This window comes from Salmo salar, chromosome 03, assembly GCF_965601325.2.
Source record: "Salmo salar chromosome 03, fSalSal1, whole genome shotgun sequence".
Classification (NCBI taxonomy): domain Eukaryota; kingdom Metazoa; phylum Chordata; class Actinopteri; order Salmoniformes; family Salmonidae; genus Salmo; species Salmo salar.
In genome coordinates, this window is record NC_138293.1 from 97,020,296 (window position 1) to 97,047,500 (window position 27,205).

General features: G+C 43.6%; 2 protein-coding genes across 3 annotated transcripts in view; both read right to left on the minus strand.

The window, feature by feature from the left end:
• Positions 1–3,018: 3,018 nt before the first annotated feature.
• LOC145877518 (syntaxin-binding protein 4) lies at positions 3,019–9,585 on the minus strand. The gene is made up of 7 exons (XM_082973140.1): positions 9,514–9,585; positions 8,525–8,575; positions 8,150–8,293; positions 6,958–7,074; positions 6,216–6,265; positions 5,885–6,076; positions 3,019–5,705 (listed from the first exon to the last, which is right to left on the minus strand). The coding sequence occupies exons 1-7, from the start codon at positions 9,583–9,585 to the stop codon at positions 5,639–5,641; spliced, it is 693 nt and encodes a 230-aa protein (XP_082829266.1). The 3' UTR covers positions 3,019–5,638.
• Positions 9,507–27,205, minus strand: part of LOC106602015 (disks large homolog 1) — a 109,969-nt gene continuing 92,270 nt past the window's right edge. For both annotated transcript variants that reach the window (XM_082972918.1, XM_082972919.1), the window contains exons 13-16: positions 18,743–18,839; positions 15,586–15,713; positions 14,936–15,028; positions 9,507–9,749 (exon numbers count right to left, since the gene is read on the minus strand). In XM_082972918.1, the coding sequence (XP_082829044.1) occupies positions 9,627–9,749; positions 14,936–15,028; positions 15,586–15,713; positions 18,743–18,839 (441 nt within the window). In that variant the 3' untranslated portion in view covers positions 9,507–9,626. The remainder of the gene's footprint in view (positions 9,750–14,935; positions 15,029–15,585; positions 15,714–18,742; positions 18,840–27,205) is intronic.

A 27,205-nucleotide genomic window follows, 5' to 3' on the forward strand; every position in this document is an offset into this window, starting at 1 on the left:
GGAGAACCAGATGATATTTAGTCTGTTATGATGGAGAGGAGAACCAGATCTTCAGTCTGTTATGATGGAGAGGAGAACCAGATGATATTTAGTCTGTTATGATGGAGAGGAGAACCAGATGATATTTAGTCTGTTATGATGGAGAGGAGAACCAGATGATATTTAGTCTGTTATGATGGAGAGGAGAACCAGATGATATTTAGTCTGTTATGATGGAGAGGAGAACCAGATGATATTTAGTCTGTTATGGTGGAGAGGAGAACCAGATGATATTTAGTCTGTTATGATGGAGAGGAGAACCAGATCTTCAGTCTGTTATGATGGAGAGGAGAACCAGATCTTCAGTCTGTTATGATGGAGAGGAGAACCAGATCTTTAGTCTGTTATGATGGAGATGAGAACCAGATGATATTTAGTCTGTTATGATGGAGAGGAGAACCAGATGATATTTAGTCTGTTATGATGGAGAGGAGAACCAGATGATATTTAGTCTGTTATGATGGAGAGGAGAACCAGATGATATTTAGTCTGTTATGATGGAGAGGAGAACCAGATGATATTTAGTCTGTTATGATGGAGAGGAGAACCAGATCTTCAGTCTGTTATGATGGAGAGGAGAACCAGATGATATTTAGTCTGTTATGATGGAGAGGAGAACCAGATCTTCAGTCTGTTATGATGGAGAGGAGAACCAGATGATATTTAGTCTGTTATGATGGAGAGGAGAACCAGATGATATTTAGTCTGTTATGATGGAGAGGAGAACCAGATGATATTTAGTCTGTTATGATGGAGAGGAGAACCAGATCTTCAGTCTGTTATGATGGAGAGGAGAACCAGATGATATTTAGTCTGTTATGATGGAGAGGAGAACCAGATCTTCAGTCTGTTGTGATGGAGAGGAGAACCAGATGATATTTAGTCTGTTATGATGGAGAGGAGAACCAGATCTTCAGTCTGTTATGATGGAGAGGAGAACCAGATCTTTAGTCTGTTGTGATGGAGAGGAGAACCAGATGATATTTAGTCTGTTATGATGGAGAGGAGAACCAGATCTTCAGTCTGTTATGATGGAGAGGAGAACCAGATCTTCAGTCTGTTATGATGGAGAGGAGAACCAGATCTTCAGTCTGTTATGATGGAGAGGAGAACCAGATCTTTAGTCTGTTATGATGGAGAGGAGAACCAGATGATATTTAGTCTGTTATGATGGAGAGGAGAACCAGATGATATTTAGTCTGTTATGATGGAGAGGAGAACCAGATGATATTTAGTCTGTTATGATGGAGAGGAGAACCAGATCTTCAGTCTGTTATGATGGAGAGGAGAACCAGATGATATTTAGTCTGTTATGATGGAGAGGAGAACCAGATCTTCAGTCTGTTATGATGGAGAGGAGAACCAGATGATATTTAGTCTGTTATGATGGAGAGGAGAACCAGATGATATTTAGTCTGTTATGATGGAGAGGAGAACCAGATGATATTTAGTCTGTTATGATGGAGAGGAGAACCAGATCTTCAGTCTGTTATGATGGAGAGGAGAACCAGATGATATTTAGTCTGTTATGATGGAGAGGAGAACCAGATCTTCAGTCTGTTGTGATGGAGAGGAGAACCAGATGATATTTAGTCTGTTATGATGGAGAGGAGAACCAGATCTTCAGTCTGTTATGATGGAGAGGAGAACCAGATCTTTAGTCTGTTGTGATGGAGAGGAGAACCAGATGATATTTAGTCTGTTATGATGGAGAGGAGAACCAGATCTTCAGTCTGTTATGATGGAGAGGAGAACCAGATCTTCAGTCTGTTATGATGGAGAGGAGAACCAGATCTTCAGTCTGTTATGATGGAGAGGAGAACCAGATCTTTAGTCTGTTATGATGGAGAGGAGAACCAGATGATATTTAGTCTGTTATGATGGAGAGGAGAACCAGATGATATTTAGTCTGTTATGATGGAGAGGAGAACCAGATCTTCAGTCTGTTATGATGGAGAGGAGAACCAGATCTTCAGTCTGTTATGATGGAGAGGAGAACCAGATGATATTTAGTCTGTTATGATGGAGAGGAGAACCAGATGATATTTAGTCTGTTATGATGGAGAGGAGAACCAGATGATCTTTAGTCTGTTATGATGGAGAGGAGAACCAGATGATATTTAGTCTGTTATGATGGAGAGGAGAACCAGATGATATTTAGTCTGTTATGATGGAGAGGAGAACCAGATCTTCAGTCTGTTATGATGGAGAGGAGAACCAGATGATATTTAGTCTGTTATGATGGAGAGGAGAACCAGATCTTCAGTCTGTTATGATGGAGAGGAGAACCAGATGATATTTAGTCTGTTATGATGGAGAGGAGAACCAGATGATATTTAGTCTGTTATGATGGAGAGGAGAACCAGATGATATTTAGTCTGTTATGATGGAGAGGAGAACCAGATCTTCAGTCTGTTATGATGGAGAGGAGAACCAGATGATATTTAGTCTGTTATGATGGAGAGGAGAACCAGATCTTCAGTCTGTTATGATGGAGAAGAGAACCAGATCTTCAGTCTGTTATGATGGAGAGGAGAACCAGATCTTTAGTCTGTTATGATGGAGAGGAGAACCAGATGATATTTAGTCTGTTATGATGGAGAGGAGAACCAGATCTTTAGTCTGTTATGATGGAGAGGAGAACCAGATCTTTAGTCTGTTATGATGGAGAGGAGAACCAGATGATCCCACAGATGTGTGTAGTGTCATGGTGATCTAATAAAAGACAAGCTGTTGGGCGGCTGCTAGTTTACACTACGTATAAACCCAGTGTTACTAACAGGGTTGGGGTCAATTCAGAAAACTCAAGACTGCAACAAGAATAGTCCACATTGACAATATATGACATTGTTGAGTTGAAATGTAGATTCACCTTACTTCACCTGAACCTTGATTACTCCCCTGTTGTAAGTAGGCTGGTATTGAAGTCAAAAACAGACATGTAGAAATATATAGTAGGAAACTACAGGTACACAGATGTATTCGAGGTTAATCCTTTATTAAAAACAGTAAAAGAAAGTTTGGAGGCCACACATAAGATGCAATCTAGTTCAATTACAGGACTACATGTCAGTTATTTTTGAAAAGCATGTGCATTTAACAATATAAACAAAATACATCTGACACATTTAGTCGGCTAGGGTATGTCTGATTAATGTTAGATGACCTCCTGTTGTACAGATATCCTTGGCTTGTGTCCCAATAGTCTCTCTTTCTTTCCTGAAGTGTGCACTCGTTCACTACTCCATACAAATGTAAAATAATTGGATTGGTGTTGGCATGGGCTGGACTCTAGAGGGAGTTCCATATTCCAGTCATTTCCTTTGAAATCCATAAAGGAAAGTGAACAAGTGCACACTTCAGGAGAAAGGAGAGATTATTGGGACGCAGCCCAAATATCTCACCACACAGGTATCGTTTTCATACAACCTATTCATTTAAACAAGACAGTACAACTGTTTTTTAACTGTTTTTCCTCTACATTCCTGAAACCAAACATTTGATTCCATAGTTGGATGTTGAACGACAGGTTGTCAGAACCAGAACCATGCAGTGATAGTATGGTACTGATGATTATGCTATGGATGGTGTTTCGAGTTGAGATACAATGCTTTGCGTTGTGTCTCAATATTCGTCATTGGCTTCCTTCCTTGTCTCCTTTCCTTCATTAGCACTAAGGAAGTATCAGGTGTTTTGAGTTGATAGACACCGGCTGGGTCTCAATAGTCTTTCATTACTTCCTTTCCTTGTCTCCTCCCCTCATCTCCTTTCCTTCAGGACCTCTAACAGGTGAAAGGATTGGATGTCTTTCCACCATATTGCTTTTTTACCTACAGTATCACTCCGTTCCATATCACTGATCATGAAGGAAAAGGACACAAGGAAAGGACACAAGGAAAGGGAGCTAGTTATGACTATCGAGACACAGCCACTGCTAAAAGGCCATTGTTGTTGCTTTTTCCATTCTTTTTTTTATTGTCTTGGTGACATAACCTCAATCTCAGAGGACAAGCCAACAAACTGTGGGTTATGGTTATGGAACGGTACCTCCACACAGCTGTTGCTATGGAGACGCAGTTCTAACAGAAGTTACGGAACATATGTGATATGACAGCGTAGTAAGTATTCACAGAACTCAACAGTAAGGAAGAAAGGAATCCTCATAGACAAAGCCTTGAACGAGCTTCAATTGACACAGACATACTATAGTAAGCTCTGGCTTGTTCCAGCGGAATTGTTTGTGTGTGTGTGTGTGTGTGTGTGTGTCTGCGTCAGTCAGAAGATGTGGAGAAGGACATCAAAGGAGAGTGCAATATTTCTTTCAGCTGAAAGATTTACAAGGTTTTATAATAACAGCAAAGGCAGACGTCTCGGCGTCGCCATGATAGCTCGTGCAGGTCCTAAAGCTTCTTCCTCTTCTTCGGTATCCGTAACAGAAAATTGGCTTTTCCAATACAAAATCATCTTCAAAACAGACAGACAGTTCATCAGAGCACTTCAGTATAAAGGACAAACCGTTTCTGTACACAGAGTCATCACCATGGTGAGACGCTTTGGATCAGGGCACATTGTCCACGTTATCCCTCTCTCTCTCTCTCTCGCTCTCTCTCTCTGAAGTATACACATACAGGGCACTTACTGTACCCATGGCGATACAGCTGTGGCTAGAGACAGCTAGGGCTAGGTTCTAATGCCCTAGCCTGGCTTCCTCTCCTCACCTCTGGGAAAGGTTGTGAGCAAAAATACACATTTCTGTCCTCTGTCAGATAACGAACACAAACATCTTCATCTCTCTTTGTATCCTTGAGGACCACTGATACCAAAAATAAAAGGATGGAACCAATTTGATGAGCAGTCAATGTCATACCGGCAATTTCAATGTAACTATCCGGTCTCTCCAGATTTCAGTGGTGAGGAAGGATACAAGGAAATAGGATACAAGGAAATAGGACATGAGAGAAGGAATCTTTTATAGAGTATTGGAACTCAGGGATAGAAAGGTTCAGTGCATCATCATCATCATCATCATCATCATAATAGCTCATGCTGTACGTAAGTACATCTACAAACCCAACAGTATCGCCTTGGCTTTGTAGTGCTGTCTAATCGGCTACGGCAAGCTCTTAGGAACAAACTGAACTGCATCTACAAGTCTCTGTCATTTCACCTCAAAACCTGCTATCCTTCCCAGTCACTCCCAGTTGAGAATCTCCCCTTCGTTCATATTCTGACAAATGCTAAATATCAACAGAGAAATGTAAGTACACATAGAGCTGTATTAGAAAACAGATAAACTACAACATTTTGCGGTTAATCGGTAAAGCAATCCCAGACTGAAGCCTCAACTAATGACAGTAGTTAATTTTTAAAGAGTTGTAAGTGTATTTTTTTTACGCACACTGGATAGCATCCTACATACAGTCTGTCTGGTTGTCTCTCTCTCTGTCTGTCTGTCTTTTAAAGGGTTGTTGGTAGTTTTTAGGTAAAGGTAGTCAGCCAAGCACAGTGTTCTTCTGAGCCTAGTCCCCAGCCATGTTGTTCTTTTGACGTCCTTGTAACGTTCTCTAAAACGCTCTCTATAACGTTCTCTGAACGTTCTCTACTGGTGGCGCTTGTCTTTGGCCGGAACTTCTGTAGGAGATGTCTGAGCCTGTGAGCTATGAGGGCTGAGGGAGAGAGGGAGATAAGGGAAGGAGGAGAGGTGAGGGAAGAGAGGAAGAGAGGAAAGAGTGGACGGTAAGGAGGAGAGAGGAGAGGGAAGACTATGGCTATCAAATACTCAGAGGCCATATTCCATCTAGATACAGATGGGTTGTGAGTGGAAGTGCTGATCATACATACTTACTGTGTTGGGTCCATGGCTGGGTCAGGTGGTTCACCCCCCTCTGAGTCACTGAGAGGGGCTGTATCATCGGTGCTGCTCAGGGATCTGACCCCCTCCACCAGCTCCCTGGCCTCTGCAGCTAACTGGCAGGCTGGGTCTGGGATGGGAGAGGGGGTCTCTGGACTGTCTGTGGCTGGAGAGGTCCTGTTACTCCTATTAGTACAAGGAAGCACACATACACACGTTCACACACCCACACCCAAACCCTCCGGTCATATCAACAGACTGTCAGAATAAACAAACATTTGAAGAATTGTCATAAAGGAGTGACAATTAGAAGATAAGCACTTACCCATTTTCCATTCCAAACAAGCTGGGGGTGGTGAGCACTTTGTGAACATTCTGAGAAATAAACACAGTCAGCCAGTCAGCCAGCCAGTCAGTCAGCCAGTCGGACAGCCAGCCAGCCAGTCAGTCAGCCAGTTAGCCAGCCAGTCAGTCAGTCGTCAGCCAGTCAGTCAGCACAGAAATCCACATACATAAAACTAGAAAGTAGTGTTGAACCACTAGGTGGCAGTACAGGTTCAGAACATAACAGAGCATGACCAGAGAGGAGTAAGCTAGGGCTCACAGGTAGGTGTGTTACAGAACCTGTGTGACTGTGCTTACAGCTGAGAGGTGGACAGGTAGTGTTATTGTAAAGGTGTGTTACAGGTGTAATGTTACCTGTGTGAAGTCCAGTAGTTAGTTGTATGAGAGGTGGACAGGAAGTGATGTTGTAAAGGTGTGTTACTGTGTTACAGGTGTAATGTTACCTGTGTGAAGTCCAGTAGTTAGTTGTATGAGAGGTGGACAGGAAGTGATGTTGTAAAGGTGTGTTACTGTGTTACAGGTGTAATGTTACCTGTGTGAAGTCCAGTAGTTAGTTGTATGAGAGGTGGACAGGAAGTGATGTTGTAAAGGTGTGTTACTATGTTACAGGTGTAATGTTACCTGTGTGAAGCCCAGTAGTTAGTTGTATGAGAGGTGGACAGGAAGTGTTGTTGTAAAGGTGTGTCGGGATGAGTCACAGGTGTGTTACAGGTGTAGTGTACCTGTGCGAATCCCAGTAGTTTCTTGTTGGAGATCTCCAGGTGTCTTCTGCTCAGCTCAGACTTCCTCAGCTGACAGTCAATCATCGACAACTTCCTGTTTAACTCCATCACATCTTCCTGGAGTATAACACACACAATCACTTCCTGTTTAACTCCATTACATCTTCCTGGAGTATAACACAGAATCAATTCCTGTTTAACTCCATCAAATCCTCCTGACTAGTGTTGTCCTGCTGGGTAACAGTAATTTATGGTAGAAAAGACTAGTGATGTCCTGCTGGGTCACAGTAATTTATGGTAGAAAAGACTAGTGTTGTCCTTCTGGGTCACAGTAATTTATGGTAGAAAAGACTAGTGTTGTCCTGCTGGGTCACAGTAATTTATGGTAGAAAAGACTAGTGTTGTCCTGCTGGGTCACAGTGATTTATGGTAGAAAAGACTAGTGTTGTCCTGGTGGGTCACAGTGATTTATGGTAGAAAAGACTAGTGTTGTCCTGGTGGGTCACAGTGATTTATGGTAGAAAAGACTAGTGATGTCCTGCTGGGTCACACTAATTTATGGTAGAAAAGACTAGTGTTGTCCTGCTGGGTCACAGTAATTTATGGTAGGAAAGACTAGTGTTGTCCTGCTGGGTCACAGTGATTCATGGTAGAAAAGACTAGTGTTGTCCTGCTGGGTCACAGTAATTTATGGTAGAAAAGACTAGTGTTGTCCTGCTGGGTCACAGTGATTTATGGTAGAAAAGACTAGTGTTGTCCTGGTGGGTCACAGTGATTTATGGTAGAAAAGACTAGTGTTGTCCTGGTGGGTCACAGTGATTTATGGTAGAAAAGACTAGTGTTGTCCTGCTGGGTCACAGTGATTTATGGTAGAAAAGACTAGTGTTGTCCTGCTGGGTCACAGTGATTTATGGTAGAAAAGACTAGTGATGTCCTGCTGGGTCACACTAATTTATGGTAGAAAAGACTAGTGTTGTCCTGGTGGGTCACAGTGATTTATGGTAGAAAAGACTAGTGTTGTCCTGCTGGGTCACAGTGATTTATGGTAGAAAAGACTAGTGTTGTCCTGGTGGTTCACAAACAATTGTCTGGAGTGTTTCAGAAATGGAGAGGTCTGCTTTGTCATCACTTGTGTCTGAGGCCCACCCAGACGACACTAGTCTTTTCTTCCATAAATTGGTTTTAAGTCTACCTTAGTAGCTTCCAGACCCTTCTGTTTCTTGCCCGCCAGTTGGTTCTTCAGGTCTTTGATCTCAGCCTCTAGCAGTGTAATGACCTCTTCATAGTCCTGCTCTGCACTGTTACTCTGTCTGTCTCTCTGCACCGCCTCCGCTACCTTCAGGGGTAGAAGAAGAAGAAGAAGATGAAGAAGATGAAGAAGTACCCAAGGTCTAACAGAAATTCAACTTGGGACACATACTGTACACATAGAGGTTGGAGCCGGGTGGGGCAGCCGTACTGCAGACATTTACATGAGGACACATACTATACACAGAGAGACCATGGAGCAGCTGTGGGGGTGAAGTCTCTTGTCTTGTTTAGGGGTTTATTAAAGGATAAATATTACCTGCAGACGAGTCTTCAGACGACTGTTCTCCTCCACCGTCGCACACGCTTTCTGATGGAGGGAGAGGGAATGAGGGAGGGAAGGATGGAGAGAGAGGGAGGGAATGAGTGAAGGAAAAAGAGCAAGAATGAGAGTGTGTTAATACAACTATGCCTGGCAAAGATAGGACAAGATAGGATAAGATATGATAGGATACGATAGAATACAATAAGATAGGATAGGATAGGATAGGATATGATAGGATAAGATGAGATACGGTGGGATAAGGTTAGGATACGGTTGGATACGATGGGATACGATGGGATTCGGTGGGATACGGTGGGATAAGGTTAGGATAAGGTTAGGATATGGTTGGATACGATGGGATACGGTGGGATACGGTGGGATACGGTGGGATTCGGTGGGATACGCTGCAATGCGATACGGTGGGATACGGTGGGATTCGTGGGATACGATGGGATACGGTGGGATATGGTGGGATATGATGGGATATGGTGGGATATGGTGGGATACGATGGGATACGGTGGGATTCGGTTGGATACGATGGGATATGGTGGGATATGATGAGATATGATGGGATACGGTGGGATTCGGTGGGATACGATGGGATACGATGGGATACGATGGGATACGGTGGGATACGATGGGATACGATGGGATACGATGGGATATGGTGGGATACGGTGGGATACGGTGGGATACGATGGGATACGATGGGATACGATGGGATACGATGGGATACGGTGGGATACGATGGGATATGATGGGATATGATGGGATACGATGGGATATGATGGGATATGATGGGATATGATGGGATACGATGGGATATGATGGGATATGATGGGATATGATGGGATACGGTGGGATATACTAAATACAATATAATACTGCTTCATCAACCTATTCTTAAGCATTGTGATTGGCTGAGTCTGGTTGTCACTCACCTCTGAGGTGTTGTGTAGCTCCTCCTCCAGGGTCGACTTGCTGTGCTCTGTGTCCTGGGGTAGTGTAGGAAAACCATCAGGTTGACTGACCTGGGGTAGTGTAGGAAAACCATCAGGTTGACTGACCTGGGGGTAATGTAGGAAAACCAGCAGGTTAACTGACCTGGGGTAATGTAGGAAAACCAGCAGGTTGGAGGACCTGGGGTAGTGTAGGAAAACTATTAGGTTGACTGACCTGGGGTAGTGTAGGAAAACCAGCAGGTTGACTGTGATTGGACTGTGAACAAAGTTGAAGCCAATTCAATGTTACTCTTATACACATTGCACATTGTAACTTTGTAAAATAGTAACATAGAACATTGTATATTTAAGCAATAAGGCCCGAGGGGGTGTGGCCAATATAAACTCAGCAAAAAAAGAAACGTCCTCTCACTGTCAACTGCGTTCATTTTCAGCAAACTTAACTTAATGTGTAAATATTTGTAGGAACATAACAAGATTCAACAACTGAGACATAGATTGAACAAGTTCCATAGACACGTGACTAACAGAAATGGAATAATGTGTCCCTGAACAAAGGGGGGTCAAAATCAAAAGTAACAGTCAGTATCTGGTGTGGCCACCATCTGCATTAAGTACTGCAGTGCATCTCCTCCTCATGGACTGCACCATATTTGCCAGTTCTTGCTGTGAGATGTTACCCCACTCTTCCACCAAGGCACCTGCAAGTTCCTGGACATTTCTGGCCTTAGCCCTCACCCTCCGATCTAACAGGTCCCAGACGTGCTCAATGGAATTGAGATCCGGGCTCTTCGCTGGCCATGGCAGAACACTGACATTTCTATCTTGCAGGAAATCACACACAGAACGAGCAGTATGGCTGGTGGCATTGTCATGCTGGAGGGTCATGTCAGGATGAGCCTGCAGGAAGGGTACCACATGAGGAAGGAGGATGTCTTCCCTGTAACACACAGCGTTGAGATTGCCTGCAATGACAACAAAGTCAGTCCGATGATTCTGTGACATACCACCCCAGACCATGACGGACCCTCCACCTCCAAATCGATTCCGCTCCAGAGTGCAGGCCTCAGTGTAACGCTCATTCCTTCGGCGATAAACGCGAATCCGACCATCAACCCTGGTGAGACAAAACCGCGACTCGTCAGTGAAGAGCACTTTTTTCCAGTCCTGTCTGGTCCAGAGACGGTGGGTTTGTGCCCATAAGCGACGTTGTTGCCGGTGATGTCTGGTGAGGACCTGCCTTACAACAGGCCTACAAGCCCTCAGTCCAGCCTCTCTCAGCCTATTGCGGACAGTCTGAGTACTGATGGAGGGATTGTGCGTTCCTGGTGTAACTCTGTCAGTTGTTGTTGCCATCCTGTACCTGTCCTGCACGTGTGATGTTCGGATGTACCGATCCTGTGCAGGTGTTGTTACATGTGGTCTGCCACTGCGAGGACGATCAGCTGTCTGTCCTGTCTCCCTGTAGTGCTGTCTTAGGTGTCTCATAGTACGGACATAGCAATTTTTTGCCCTGGCCACATCTGCAGTCCTCATGCCTCCTTGCAGCATGCCTAAGGCACATTCACGCAGATGAGCAGGGACCCTGGGCATCTTCTTTTGGTGTTTTTCAGAGTCAGTAGAAAGGCCTCTTTGGTGTCTTAAGTTTTCATAACTGTGACCTTAATTGCCTACCGTCTGTAAGCTGTTAGTGTCTTAACGACCGTTCCACAGGTGCATGTTCATTAATTGTTTATCCTCCCTTGGCAAGGTGCGTCCCACCTAGTCAACAGCCAGTGGAATCGCGTGGCGCGAAATACAAATACCTCAAAAATGCTATAACTTCAATTTCTCAAACATATGACTATTTTACACCATTTTAAAGACAAGACTCTCGTTAATCTAACCATATTGTCCGATTTCAAAAAGGCTTTACAGCGAAAGCAAAACATTAGATTATGTCAGGAGAGTACCCTGCCAAAAATAATCACACAGCCATTTTCAAAGCAAGCATATACGTCACAAAAACCAAAACCACAGCTAAATGCATCACTAACCTTTGATGATCTTCATCAGATGACACTCCTAGGACATTATGTTATACAATACATGCATGTTTTGTTCAATCAAGTTCATATTTATATCAAAAACCAGCTTTTTACATTAGCATGTGATGTTCAGAACTAGCATACCCACCGCAAACTTCCGGTGAATTTACTAAATTACTCACGATTAACGTTCACAAAATACATAACAATTATTTTAAGAATTATAGATACAGAACTCCTTTATGCAATCGCGGTGTCAGATTTTAAAATAGCTTTTCGGCGAAAGCACATTTTTCAATATTCTGAGTACATAGCCCGGCCATCACGGCTAGCTAATTTGACACCCATCAAGTTTGGCCCTCACCAAACTCAGATTTACTATAAGAAAAATTGGATTACCTTTGCTGTTCTTCGTCAGAATGCACTCCCAGGACTTCTACTTCAACAACAAATGTTGTTTTGGTTCCAAATAATCCATAGTTATATTCAAATAGCTCCGTTTTGTTCGTGCGTTCAGGTCAGTATCCGAAGGGTGACGCGCGAGCATATTTCGTGACAAATTTCGAAATATTCCATTACCGTACTTCGAAGCATGTCAAACGCTGTTTAAAATACATTTTTATGCTATTTTTCTCATAAAATAGCGATAACATTCCAACCGGGCGACGTTGTATTCATTCAAAGAGAGAAAGAAAAACATGGAGAATTCACATGAACGCGCATCTCCAGTGTCACTGTTCTCAGCCCGACCACTCACAAAATCTCCTGCTGTTTTTCGCCCAGAGACTGGAGAGACGTCATTCCACTTTCTGGCGCCTTCTGAGAGCCAATGCAAGCCTTAGAAAATGTCACGTTACAACAGAGATGCTGTATTTTCGATAGAGATGCCACAGAAGGAGAACAAATTGTCAGACAGGGTACTTCCTGTATGGAATCTTCTCAGGTTTTGGCCTGCCATATGAGTTCTGTTATACTCACAGACACCATTCAAACAGTTTTAGAAACTTTAGAGTGTTTTCTATCCAAATCTACTAATTATATGCACATTCTCGTTTCTGGGCAAGAGTAGTAACCAGTTTAAATCGGGTACGTTTTTTTATCCGGCCGTGCAAATACTGCCCCCTAGCCCCAACATGTTATGGTTCATTGAACAAGCATGGGAAACAGTGTTTAAACCTTTTACAATGAAGATCTGTGAAGTTATTTGGATTTTTACAAAATATCTTTGAAAGACAGGGTCCTGGAAAAGGGACGTTTCTTTTTTTGCTGAGTTTACAACGGCTAAGGGCTGTTCTTAGCATGACACAATGCGGAGTGCCTGGATACCATACACCACAAACCCCAGAGGTACCTTATTGCTATTATAAACTGGTTACCAAAGTAATTAGAACAGTAAAAACAAATATTCTGTCATTTCAGCCAATCAGCATTCAGGGCTCGAACCACCCAGTTAATAATTGTATATAAACATTTACAAGTGTACATATACTGTACATGGTGTATGAAAATGAGGATTGTTGCGAAATAACAACTAACACTGAACAAAAATATAAATGCAACATGCAACAATTTCAAACATGTTCCTGAGTTGCAGTTCATATAAGGAAATCAGTCAATTTAAATAAATTCATTAGGCCCTAATATATGGATTTCACATGATTGGAAATACAGATATGCATCTGTTGGTCAGAGATACCTTAATAAAAAAACAGTCAGTATCTGGTGTGACCATTTGCCTCATGCAGCGCAACACATCTCCTTCACATAGTTGATCAGGCTGTTGATTGTGGCCTTTGGAATGTTGTCCCACTCCTCTTCAATGGCTGTGTAAAGTTGCTGGATATTGGCGGGAACTGGAACACTCTGTTGTACATGTCAATCCAGAGCATCCAAAACATGCTCAATGGGTAACATGTCTGGTGAGTATGCAGGCCATGGAAAAACTGTTTATATTCAGCTTCCAGGAATTGTATACAGATCCTTGTGACATGGGGCCATACATTATCATGCTGAAACATGAGGTGATGGTGGCAGATGAACGACACGACAATGGGATATCATCTCAGTATGTCTGTGCATTCAAATTGCCATCAATAAAATGCAATTGTGTTCATTGTCCGTAGCTTATACCTGCCCATATCATAACCCCACTGCCACCATGGGGCACTCTGCTCACAACGTTGACATCAGTAAACCGCTCGCCCACACGACACCATACACGCTGTCTGCCATCTGCCCAGTACAGTTGAAACTGGGATTCATCCGTGAAGAGCACACTTCTTCAGAGTGGCAGTGGCAATCGAAGGGGAACATTTGCCACACTGAAGTCGGTTACAACGCCGAACTACAGTCAGGTCAAGACCCTGGCGAGGACGACGCAGATGAACTTCCCTAAGACGGTTTCTGACCGTTTGTGCAGAAATTCTTCGGTTGTGCAAACCCACAGTTTCATCAGTTGTCCGGGTGGCTGGTCTCAGACGATCCCGCAGGTGAAGAAGCCTGATGTGGAGGTCCTGGGCTGGCGTGGTTAATCATGGTCAGCGGTTGTGAGGTTAGACGTACTGCCAAATTCTCTAAAACAATGTTGGAAGCGGCTTATGGTAGAGAAATTATGGTAGAGAAATCTGGCAACAGCTCTGGTGGACATTCCTGTAGTCAGCATGCCAACTGCACGCTCCCTCAAAACTAGAGACATTTGTGGCATTGTGTTGTATGACAAAACTGCACATTTTAGAGTGGCCTTTCATTGTCCCCAGTCCAAGGTGCACCTGTGTAATGATCATGCTGTTTAATCAGCTTGTTGATACGCCACATCTGTCAGGTGGATGGATCATATTAGCAAAGGAGAAATGCTCACTAACAGGGATGTAAACAAATTTGTTCACAATTTGAGGGAAATAAGCTTTTTGTGCGTATAAAACGTTTCTGGGATCTTTTATTTCAGCTCATGAAACACGGGACCAACACTACATGATGCATTTATCTATTTTTTTAGTATAATTATAAATATATATTATGTTATTTGTTCAACATTTCATTTCAGTATGATTTATTACATTGACATTATATTTTGTTATAAATTAAAAAGTTATTAATTATGTTGAGAAAAGCTATTAGACTGGAACTACGCACTGTACGTGTACACAAACCCACAAAGTGGTTATAACACTATCAGTTGCAGTGGATATGTAAAAATTAGTGTTAATAAAGTTTGATGTAATTGAATGTGATATTCACAGCACTCGCTCTTTCTCTCACAAACACACACACACACCCACAAACACGCGCGCACACGCACACGCACACGCACACACACACACACACACACACACACACACACACACACACACACACACACACACACACACACACACACACACACAGATGTGATGTTTGGACAGGAGTGTGAGTTCACCTTGAGTTGTTTAATCTGGTTCTGCAGCTGTTTCACCTCCGTCTGGAAGTGTTCCAGTTCTTCACTACTGTAGGAGCATTCTGAATCAAAGGTCTGATACACAACACAGCAATAACGTTAGACTGGAGCTACGCACGGTACGTGTACACAAACCCATGCACACACACACTCATGCATACAATGATGTGAGAAGCACACCCTTCATCTGACAGGGAACATTACAATGGAAGTTTTAGAGGAAGGCAGCTCTCAAAGACTCTGTGTGTGTGTGTGTGTGTGTGTGTGTGTGTGTGTGTGTGTGTGTGTGTGTGTGTGTGTGTGTGTGTGTATGTGCGTGTGTGTGTCGTGTCGTCGTGTGTCGTGTGTGTGTGTGTGTGTGTGTGTGTGTGTGTGTGTGTGTGTGTGTGTGTGTGTGTGAGACAGGGACCGTCACAATGAAGCTCTTAAAGACATCTTTGATGATTCTCTTGTGCTGCTGCAGGGTGTAAATCTCCTCGAAGAAACACGGTCTGTAAATCCTCTTCACTAACTCAAACTTCACAAAGTCACACAAGCCTCAAAGTCAGGAGGAGCCTCAAGGACTCCATAACAAGAACTTAATACACCCAGTACCTTGAAACAAGAAGCACAAGTCAATGTTGTTTTCTTACCGGGGAGTGGAAGGCAGAGGTGTCCATCAAGCTAGCTGCTTCGTGATAGGAGAACATGAACTCTTTCTGCCCTAGTCCCGCCTTCTCCAGATTCTCTTGGTAGACGTTGCGTATGGCCTCAACGAAGTCTGCCCGGCGACAACAAACACAAAAGAAGAGTTATACTCTGCATAAAACATGAGGAGCCAATCAGAACCCCTATTCCCTATGTAGTAGCTTGTGAATAAGGAGCCATCGAGGACACAGACTACGTCTGAACAGGTTAAAGGGATATTGCTGTGACTGGGATGGGTTGGGGTCAAGTCCATTTTAATTCAGTTCAAGTTTCCTGAATGCTTCTCTATGAGACTTCTTATTGTGTAGAAATGTTGTTTATCCCCTGAATTGACTGAATTGAAATGGTTGGCGTCGACAGACATGGCTGCTCTTTTTCTAGCGCCTAAGCAACTTTGCAGTATTCGTTTTTTTGTGTGTGTTTTATTTAGCTCAGAATGTTTTTTTTTGCGTGATTACATACAACCGGAAATAACTTTTGGATATCAGAGCGGCGGTAACTCACCAGCATTTCGACCAGAAATACGACTTTCCTGAATTGGATCCTTTGTTTGTAACCCCTAAGGCGATTTAACTTATCCCAGAGGCTGCTCCAAGATGCTGCCAATGGAAAAGAGGTATTTGGAGTGGACTTTTAGTTTGACTTAACACGCATGCACACCATCCAATGCTTCCTAGTATATTACTACATAATGTTCAGTCCCTGGACAATAAAGTAGATGAGCTCAGGGCGAGGATCTCCTTTCAGACAGACATCAGCTACTGTAACATACTCTGTTTCACAGAATCATGGCTCTCTCCAGATATACTGTCCCCGTCCATAGAGCCAGCTGGGTTCTCAGTACATTGTGTAGATACAAATAAAGAACTCTCCGGGAAGAATGATTAACTACTCATGGTGTGATTGTGGTAACGTACAGGAACTCAAGAACATTTTGTTCACCCGACCTAGAATTCCTCACAATCATTATCTCCCGAGAGAATTCTCTTCGGTCATCGTCACAGCCGTGTATATTCCCCCTCAAGCCGTTACCATGACAGCTTTCAAGGAACTACACTGGACTTTGTGCAAAATGGAAAGCACATATCCTGAGGCCGTATTTATTGTAGCTGTGGACTCTAATAAAGTAAATCTGAGGAAAACGCTTCCGAAGTTCTATCAACACATTACCTGTAGTACTAGTGCTTCAAAAACTCTGGACCATTTTTACTCTCCCTTCAGGGATGGCTACAGGGCCCTCCCCCGCCCTCTGTCCGGCAAATCAGATCATAACTCCATTCTGTTCCTCCCTTCCTATAGGCAGAAACTCAAACAGGAAGTACTGGTGCTAAGGTCTATTCAACGCTGGTCTGACCAATCGGAATCCATGCTTCAAGATTGTTTGATCATGCGGGCCGGGATATGTTCAGGGTTGCCTCTGAGAATAACATTGATGTATATACAGACACGGTGACTGAGTTCATCAGGAAGTGTATAGGGGATGTTGTTCCCACTGTTACGATTAAAACCTATCCAAACCAATAACCGTGGACAGATGGCAGCATTCACGCAAAACTGAAAGTGCGAATCACAGCATTTAACCTCGGCAAGGTGACTGGGAATATTGTTGAATACAAACAGTCCAGTTATGTCCTCCGTAAGGCAAACAAACAGGCAAAACATCAGTACAGAGACAAAGGCAATTCAACAGCTCAGACACGAGACATATGTGGCAGGGACTCCAGACAATTACGGATTACAAAGGGAAAACCAGCCACGTCACCGACACCGACATCTTTCTCCCAGGCAAGCTAAATACCTTCTTCGCCAGCTTTGAGGATAACACAGTGCCACCGACACAGGCCGCTCCCGAGGACTCTCGGCTCTCGTTCTCCATGGCCGAAGTGAGTAAGACGTTTAAGCGTGTTTACCCTCGCAGGGCTGCCGTCCCAGACAACAACACCTCCACTATGCTGATCCTCAATACAGGGTCCCCACAAGGGTGTGTGCTCAGCCCCATCCTGTACTAGACGACACAACAGTGGTAGGCCTGATTACCAACAACAACGAAACAGCCTACAGGGAGGAGGTGCGGGCCCTGGCCGAGTGGTACCAGGAAACTAACCTCTCCCTCAACGTCAACAAAACGAAGGAGCTGATTGTGGACTTCAGGAAACAGCAGAGGGAGCACACCCGCATTGACATCGACGGGGCCGCGGTGCAAAAGGTGAAAAGCTTCAAGTTCCTCGGCGTACACATCACTGACAATCTGAAATGGTCCACCCACACAGACAGTGTGGTGAAGAAGGCGTAACACCGCCTCTTCAAACTCAGGAGGCTGAAGAAATACTGTATATATATATTTATTCTCCGGATTCAGACATTGCTCTTCCTAATATTTATATATTTCTTCATTCCATTAATAACTTTTAGATTTGTGTGTATTGTTGTGTATTGTTAGATATTACTGCACGGTTGGAGCTAGGAATACAAGCATTTAGCTACCGCCACAATAACACCTGCTAAATATGTGTACGCAACCAATACAATTTGATTTGATTTGAATTGACCCCAAGCCCTGTTAACTATGATGACGATATACCTCTGTAGGACACGGTTCCCTGTGGGTCAGTGGTAGCTATGGCGACAGTAAGTGTGTGGTAGCTATGGTGACAGTAGGTGTGTGGTAGCTATGGAGACAGTAGGTGTGTGGTAGCTATGGAGACAGTAGGTATGTGGTAGCTATGGTGACAGTAGATGTGTGATAGCTATGGAGACAGTAGGTGTGTGGTAGCTATGGTGACAGTAGGTGTGTGGTAGCTATGGAGACAGTAGGTGTGTGGTAGCTATGGAGACAGTAGGTGTGTGGTAGCTATGGAGACAGTAGGTATGTGGTAGCTATGGTGACAGTAGATGTGTGATAGCTATGGAGACAGTAGATGTGTGGTAGCTATGGAGACAGTAGATGTGTGATCGCTATGGAGACAGTAGGTGTGTGGTAGCTATGGAGACAGTAAGTGTGTGATAGCTATGGTGACAGTAGGTGGGTGGTAGCTATGGAGACAGTAGGTGTGTGGTAGCTAAGGAGACAGTAGGTTTGTGGTAGCTATGGTGACAGTGTACCTCCGTAGGACACGGTTCCCTGTGGGTCAGTGATAAGACTTTGTCTCAGCTTCCTCCTCTTCTCCTCCGTCACGTCCAGACCCAGGTACGACAGCGCCTGGTGGGGGGCGAGAGAGGGGAGAGAGAGAGAGGGGAACGAGAGAGAGAAAGACAGAGAGAGAAAGGGGAAAGAGAGAGAGAGACAGGGGGACATAGAGAGGGGCGAGGGGGGAAAGAGAGGGGAGAGTGAGAGGGGGAGCGAGACAGAGGAGAGAGATGTAGAGAGAAAGAGTTAATAAGAATTTAAATCTCACATTATGGTAAATCCCTGCTCACTGAGGACATGGTGTACGAGAGACTGTACATCTTGTCAGGGTATTACAAAATAAAACCCTCTTCTGTGTGGTTGAAGTCTCAAATCCAGCAGGGGGCAGTATAACAGCAGTATTATACCACAAATCTCTCTTCTCCTTGAACTTGGTTGTCCTGAAGACAACTTCTACTACCTGTTATTCTCTCTCTCTCGCACGCTTTTTCTCTCTCTCTCTCCCTCCCTCCCAACCCTCTTTCTCTCTCTTTCTTTATCTCTCTCTCTCTCTTTCTTTATCTCTCTCTATCTCTTTTTATCTCTCTCTCTTTCTTTAAATATATATATATCTCTCTCTTTATATATATATCTTTATTTAAATATATCTCTCTCTTTATATATATATATATATATATGTCATGACGTTGGCCTCTTTGAGTACAGGGAGGACAGTTGACCCCCTCCCCCCCTTTGCACCATCCCCCAACCTACCTTCCCCCACCCAGTCCCTGTGTGAAGGAGTGGTAAAATTCCAGGAGAGTCTCTGGCCACATGGCCCATAGAGAGAAACAGGAAATTCTTCCAACTCACAGAATTGGGGAACCAAGTGACATTTGTGTTCTGGAGAAGGTATGGAAGATTGGTGAAGAATCCAGCCACGAACTGGTCCGCTTGGTACAATTTTGTGATACTCAGAAGAAACAATATAGCCATATTACCATAAAACGGTTTATATAATAGACTCAGCCTTGAGACTTGCATACACATGGTTGTATAGAATGTATTAATAAGGATACAGCTTTTGTAATACATTGAGATGCTATGTACTGATGTTAATGTGATAGAATTGTATTTCTGTACCAAGTTTAACTCAGTCATCGGCACGCCCCCCAGGGACACAGCCAGGACCAGGCGTCATTTGACAAGCCTGTTCTATGGTCACTATAAAACACACCCTGATTTACATTTCTAACAGACCAGGCCTCCACTCCATGGCCAATAGGTTTGACCATCCAATCCATCTACTGAAAGTGAACCATTCCACGTGGTTAACTTTTAGACTATTGATACCGACAGAATAAGAACAAGTCTTTGATATTAATTATTAGTCTGCAGCTAAGTAAATTATATCATTGAACGCGAAGACCAACGAAACATCCATTCTATGACGACATTAATGAATGTCGCTTTGAAAGATCCATTTTAACCGAGAGAGAGAGAGAACTCTCCATCAGAACGATGCTCCAACAAGGATCCCGACGACACACTGAGCGTAAATATATATTGATTGCAATTGTTCCCGAATGAGTGAGCGTTCAATTGTCAATTGTTAATATTAATGAACTCTCTGTACCTCCTCAGCTGACCGTTTATGACCCATTGTCTAACAGACCAGCCATGCCTGTTAGCCATTAGGGCACATTACTCTACCAATCCTTTGTGACGATAATTACTGTTTGTATGTTTTCTGTTAATTACTTAGTGTAGTAAATAAATGATTTTAAGACAATTGATGTATGGATGATTTTAGTAAAGACTGGGTTCGTGCAGATACAACAATTTACGACGTTTGGAATAAGACTGGACGCGAGGTAAAATACACCATTTAAACCAGAAGATAATCGGCCTATATTATAATATAGGAAAGTTATATTAGGAAAATTATAACTTTGTAATCTGAATATTTTCCTTGGTGCCCCGAGTTAATTGATAAACATGTCTTCAGTTTAATGGTACCCCAAAGACACGACATATATGGTGCCCCCGTGTGAGGACTCAAACTAAAACGCACGTTGGTTCATTTTGATTATACATTTATGGAGCCCCCGTGCGAGGAATCTAAGATAGAATTAGACTTTGCTGTGAAATTCTATATATCAATTGTGCAAACAGAATTGTACAAACAGCCTGCTATCTAAACAAAGTGATTGTGTATTTTCCATTGGGAGAAGCTATTTAGAGTGGCTCCGGTCTTATGTCGATAGCAGTGAGGGATAAATTCCAGTTTTAGTCCGTTAGGCCAAACGGTACTATTTCTGTCGGTAAATATTAACTTCTAGAGTAAGGTTAGAAATTAGAAGTTAACTGTCCGGTAACCGAGCCGAATAATTTGCCTACCGCACTAAGACAGTGTGGGCAGACCGTATGCGTATCTGTATTTAAGTACCGTGTCGCTCCGGTCAGCATAAACACTAGCAGAATATGCTGAATGGGGTTAAGGTGAGACGTCACTAGAAAACCCACCCTTTCCATAGTGAAAGGATCCTATTTTGGTGCTTGGAAGTGATACTCCTGAACCAAGTAGCAATAGCTTAGCATTACGGGCAAGCTAACAGAGAGGGAACATTTTACCCTCCCCGTACCACGTTTAAAATTCCTCCGCTAGCGCGACGGAAGTCCGACCTTTGTACTTCCATTTAATTTCAGCATTCTGCACCCTGGTGGTGAAGAATTGCCAGTACATCTCTAGGGGAAATTCAAACGTGGAGCACGGTAACATATCCAGACAATCGCAATTGACTGGATTGACGTCTCATTCAATTTAACTAACAAGTGAAATTGCCAGATTTACCTTTTCAAGTGGATCTTTTAAATAATATCCAAAATTGATTGGGCGTCTACAATGAGACATGATTAACTTTTTCCAAACTTAACTTAGATGAAGCAATGCTCTCAGGTTAATTGAAAGTTAATTCCCAGATAGCCTATACAGGTTTGATATATCATAAATAGATTAATCAGTAAAACCCATTACTCACGGGAGTGAACCCCATGTGGCTTCGGCCTTAAGGGAAAGTATAGTGGTGAATGTACCCTAAACATTTAAACTACATTACTGTTATGATAACCCCGCAATCTGAATTGCTTGGGTATCATTGCCTCATTCAATTTATTTAGTTAAATTGTCGAACAATAGGTTCTTCCAACTAAATGAGACAACTTCAACTTTGCATATTAACCTTGATGAAGCAACCTCTCAGGTAATTCAAAGTTAATTCCCAGATAGCCTATACAGGTTTGATATATCATAAATAGATTAATCAGTAAAATCTGCTTTAGCAAAGCACATTCACCAAACCCATTACTGACGGGAGTGAATCCCATGTGGCTTCAGCCCCAGCGAGGAGCGTACCCTAGTGGTGAAGGGTCCCAACATTTGACCTACGGTTTACACTTATGATATCCAATCAATGGAGATTGTATGGATTATCGTCTCATTCAATTTATTTAGTTAAATTGTCGAACATACCTTTCTAGGTTCTTCCAATTAAATGAGACAACTTAAACTTTGCATATTAACCGGGATGAAGCAACCTCTCAGGTAATTCAAGTTTAATACCCAGATAGCCTACCCAGGTAGGACTAATCATTGGCATTGATTAATTCAATTTGCTTTGGCAAATTCATTCACGTCCAACTTCCACAGTACTGTACAGTACTGATGGTTCATTAACGTCTATAAATAGATTAAAATCGTCTTTGCAGTTTTCCACATTCCAAAACCAAATTTTGGAAAATTAGGAAAAACATTTTTTCCTTTCAAATGTTCTAATAATGTGCAAGCTATCAGAGGGGGTGGTTCCCACTCGCCCGCTAATTAGTGAACCTCCACCCGTAAATGGATTGATCTCTGACCTCAGCAGCGATAACAACCCTAATTATGCCATTAGTGGAAAAGCAGACAACGTTTTCCAAAATCAACCATCGGGCGCAGGCCTCGTAAAGGTTCTCTCCAGTCTAGCTCTGATGTCTTGCCATCCGAGATTGCCATCTGTCCAATACCGCAGTGCACAGCAGAAGCACGAGCAGGTAATGGTAGACATAAAGGGACAGGTGGTGAGAACCGGGAAACCAATGACAAATGCAGAAAAGGGAAAAACTCTGCTAGCTATGGAACTGTGCTTGAAAACCGAACAATTAAATGTAATTGCAAAAACGTATGACGATGAACAAGCACAAGCTCTTCAACAAAATCGTTTTCTAAAGGAACAAAATCATATGCTACAGGAACAACTCGATTTAGCCAAAACTAAATACGATGATGTCCACGCCAAACTAGATAAATCTGAAGAGTTATCTACAAACAGGAGCGCTCAACTTGACAACATGCATGCTGTTTTGTTGAATGTTACTCAAAATAACACGGTACTCCTCAAAGCGCTGCAGACCAAAGACGATCAGTTAATGAACACAATGACAAAGTTGGATGATAAATCAGCAGAACTTACTGAAGTCGCTGACCAAATGAATGATGAGAGAACTCAGGTGATGAGGATGGAAATATTGATTTCTAAGCAAGCAGAGGAAATCTCATCACTGAATCTCTCGCTCCGTACTCAAGACCTCTATCTGCAAACCATGACAGATAAGTTTGAGACCGAAAGGAGCAGGTGTGACACTCACGTGTCCAAAATCAGTACTCTAAGCGCTCAAGTGGACTCTGCAATGCAGCAGAATTCCACCCTTAGGTACCATCTGGAGGAAATCCAGAATGGTCACGCTCTACAGTGCGACTACCCATCCAAGCAACCGGAGCCCTGTACTCACAGGAGTGAAGACAATAGGTTTCAGACCTTGCCTCCCTCATGTGTCCCTCAGTCTTCTCCTCTTGGCCCTTCGGCACTGAGTAATATGGAGCCTCTTGGCCAACAATGCCAAGGCTTGGCTTCTCCTCTTGGCCTTTCGGCCCCAATCTCTCCACAGGATGAAGCCAACCCTCTCCGCCCGCTTGGCGCGGAATACCTTGACAAACTCGTCAAGAATTTCCCCACCTTTGACCCCGTTCCAGGTCAGCCAAACGATACTGAGACGTTCCTAGCTGACATAGAGGACGCGTTGGATGGCTACCCGAACGCTACGGGTTCTGACAGGGTTTACCTGTTGAAGCGAACGTCGAATAGACACGTGACGAGGTTCATTCGTCTACAACAGCAACACGTGCTAAATGACTATGCTAAACTTGCCACAGCTTTGAAATTAGAATTCAGTGGTTCTGCGACTCGCAAACACGATAGCTCACTGGCTAACACCGTCAAACAAGCTCGGAACGAACACCCACAAGCTTACTATCATAGGCTTCGTTCAGCTTACTTTGGCCTACTCACAGAAACAGGAATGGAAGAGCTGTTACCATTCAAACAAATGTTTCTGTCGAACATGTATCCCACCTTCATTACCTACTTGGGCCCTGCCGCCCACGTTGGCTTGCCTATCTTACAACTCAGAGAGCTTGCAAGCACAGCTTTTGAGGCATCAAAAGTTCACAATGCTAAGATCCCTGACCACTCGGTTTTGAAGTTTAACCAGGAGCACTCACTCCAGTTAGAGGGTGCATTATCAGGTATTGGAGCGTCGAGAGATGATGCACAACAACAGTTTCTACCACGAAATCATGGTTCCAATAACCTCCGCGGTCGAAATAACTGTAAAGTACGTAGCCATCAACATGACTACCGCTACAATCGACCCGTTTGCTACGTTCCTGAACCCAACCCACAAAAAGTGTCAGAGCACAAGGGTAACAAAGGGTTGAAGGACGATCAAAACGTAGACCAATGTTCTCCAGAAGTCCCACTACGGGAAGAACTTAAGCGAGAACAATTTGATAAAAGGGTAAAAGATAAGTCACAAGGACTAGACGGGGAATTACCGGACACCAGGTCCGCAGGAATTAACACCGATAGCATGGACGTTAAAGTTCAAATTTCTCCCACTCTCATTCAAGACCCTATCCAGGGCCGGCTTGATCAAGAAACAAGCCCCCGGGCTCTGTCTATAGACTCTGATACAAAAGTTGCGAAGAAAAAGGTAAAACGCTTCGTTAAAGCCAAGCCCACTCAAAATCGGAAAAGTCAATCTGCGTCCACCTTGAACAGAAATGGCACATCACGTTGTTGCGAACGACCACTCCACTTTGTGGGGAATATGTCCACTAACCACGAATCTAAACGGCCATACCTGGAAACAGTCCTGGAGGACTGCTTAACTTGTCATGCGCTAATGGATTCGGGTGCGACAATATCACTCATCTCTCAAACATTGTTTGATGATCTCAAAAGGGCTTTGAAGCCAACTAAACGTTGGTTAAAAGTGGAACGATGCGACACTAAACTTCGAGGGGTCACTCAGACTACCTCGCCTCTCACATTGAGAGTCATGCTGAAACTACACTTCCAGGACGTATCGCTCGTTCACCCTGTGTATGTTACCAGCCTCAAAACTGTAACCCTGCTATTTGGAGCAGACTTGATGGATCGGTTACTCCCATTGATGGATTGGAAAACCAACCAGGTATGGTCACAGGCCACAGTGCCTTCTCCACTGACCACACTGTCTCCCCCTAACGCTAGCTGCAACGCAGTCCTTCACGAGGGGTATCTGTCGAAAGCACCCCTTGGGAAAAAGACGTTTAGAAACCTCTTGGTACAAAATCCGATCCACGGAGATAGTACGATATCTCGACACATTCCATCAGCCAACCTGATGGACCATTCTTTTCATGATTTCGAGCCAGCTGTCTCTGTGAATAAGCAACTTCCCTCCTCCTTGCAGTCGTACAATACGATAGTTGAGATGAACTTCTCTTGCCCTTCGGACACTTCCGCAAGCACTGCGGCCGTCTCAGCAAGTAAAACATTGATGCACAGAGTATACTCTGCTTCCGATGATACACCTTCCGCTTTGTTGGGGACTGTCACCCCTTACAATGACACTAATGGCGTCAGTCCAGCAACTGACCCGATGACTCCCACTGGTGAAAAACTTTGCGATATCACAGACCGATATCCTCGTCTCAGTTCGCAGGTAATGAAGAGGTTGCCACACGCGGACGCGGTGGTGACTGACATGCCTCGGCAGCCACTGAGCGTTTTGAAGCACAAACACCAGGAGATTTGGTTGAAAGGTTACAGCCATTCTCATAACAACGCGGCCGCTGACAACTCGTACATAGGGTCCGACCTTTTCATTTGCGCATCGGACACCAACACCACCCGCTGGTGGGGGGGTCCCGAGGCACAAAGGGGGGGAATAGTAGCCCAGACCCATGATGAGCCTCATCGAGGCCGGTGGGAGGGTCAAGACTACGGACAACACCGTACGAGGCCGCCAGAGCATAAATCAAATCTAGTTGTAAACTCTCCTATGAGAACAGTGAGGAGCAGACAGGCCCCTAGACGGGGATTATCTTAGAAGACATCTAAGATAGTACTGAGGTGTACCACACTGGTCGTAAAGGAAGTCCAGTGGACTTGTCCACCTCCAAAACAAATGGCAACAATAATCATTCTTTGCCATGTGTAGGTTCAACTACAATACAACTAGTAAAATGCTCCAATCATGTGTTCCGGTAGATAATATTTCAGAATAAATCGGTAGGATAACTGGTCCCCTCGAGTACCAGTACCAATACTAGCAACAGTCAGTCCCGCTACAATCACTAAGAAGGTTAGAGACCTAACCAATCAAATTACCATTGACAACAGCGACATAGGAGTCACTCAGAGTGCAACACGTGGATGGGAATCTCCAGTGCACTCTTCCAATGGTTAACACACGTCACTAATAAATAGGACCCTCCATTCAGGAGTAAAATTATTAGAAGTCATGAACCATGATCACACCACGTATGACTGGTCCAATACTTAAAGAGTACTTCCGTCGTGAGGTTAGCTCCTCCGTGGATAACATAGCTATGAAATAGACTTCATACCTATCGCCACTACAAAAGTGGAAGAAACAGTGACTTGTAGAAAAACTACTACAGACTCCCTTGACACCAATTCTGACTGACCTCCAGGCATTGACCTGAAAATTACCTGACTACGTCAGACTCATTCTGAACAAGTTGTAATCTGCCCGGATACTTGGTTTTCTTCCCTTGACATGCGCGCTTGTGTAAGCATAAGCGCACATGCACAACGGAACATCCAATTAGGATTTATGCTAGGACCACTTAAGGGCCCAAGCAATATACCAGCCATAGTAAAGTTGAACATTTACTTCTAGGCCTTTGACTCTACAGCACTCACCAGTTTTCTTCCCAGAAGTCCATAGGTCATCCCTGTAGACTGCCCAAAACTAGTGCATTACAGCTGTAGACTTATCATATAGTTATCAACTTAGGATAGCGCCTAAGCAACACACCAAGTAGGAAAAACCCTAGATATGGCATTAGA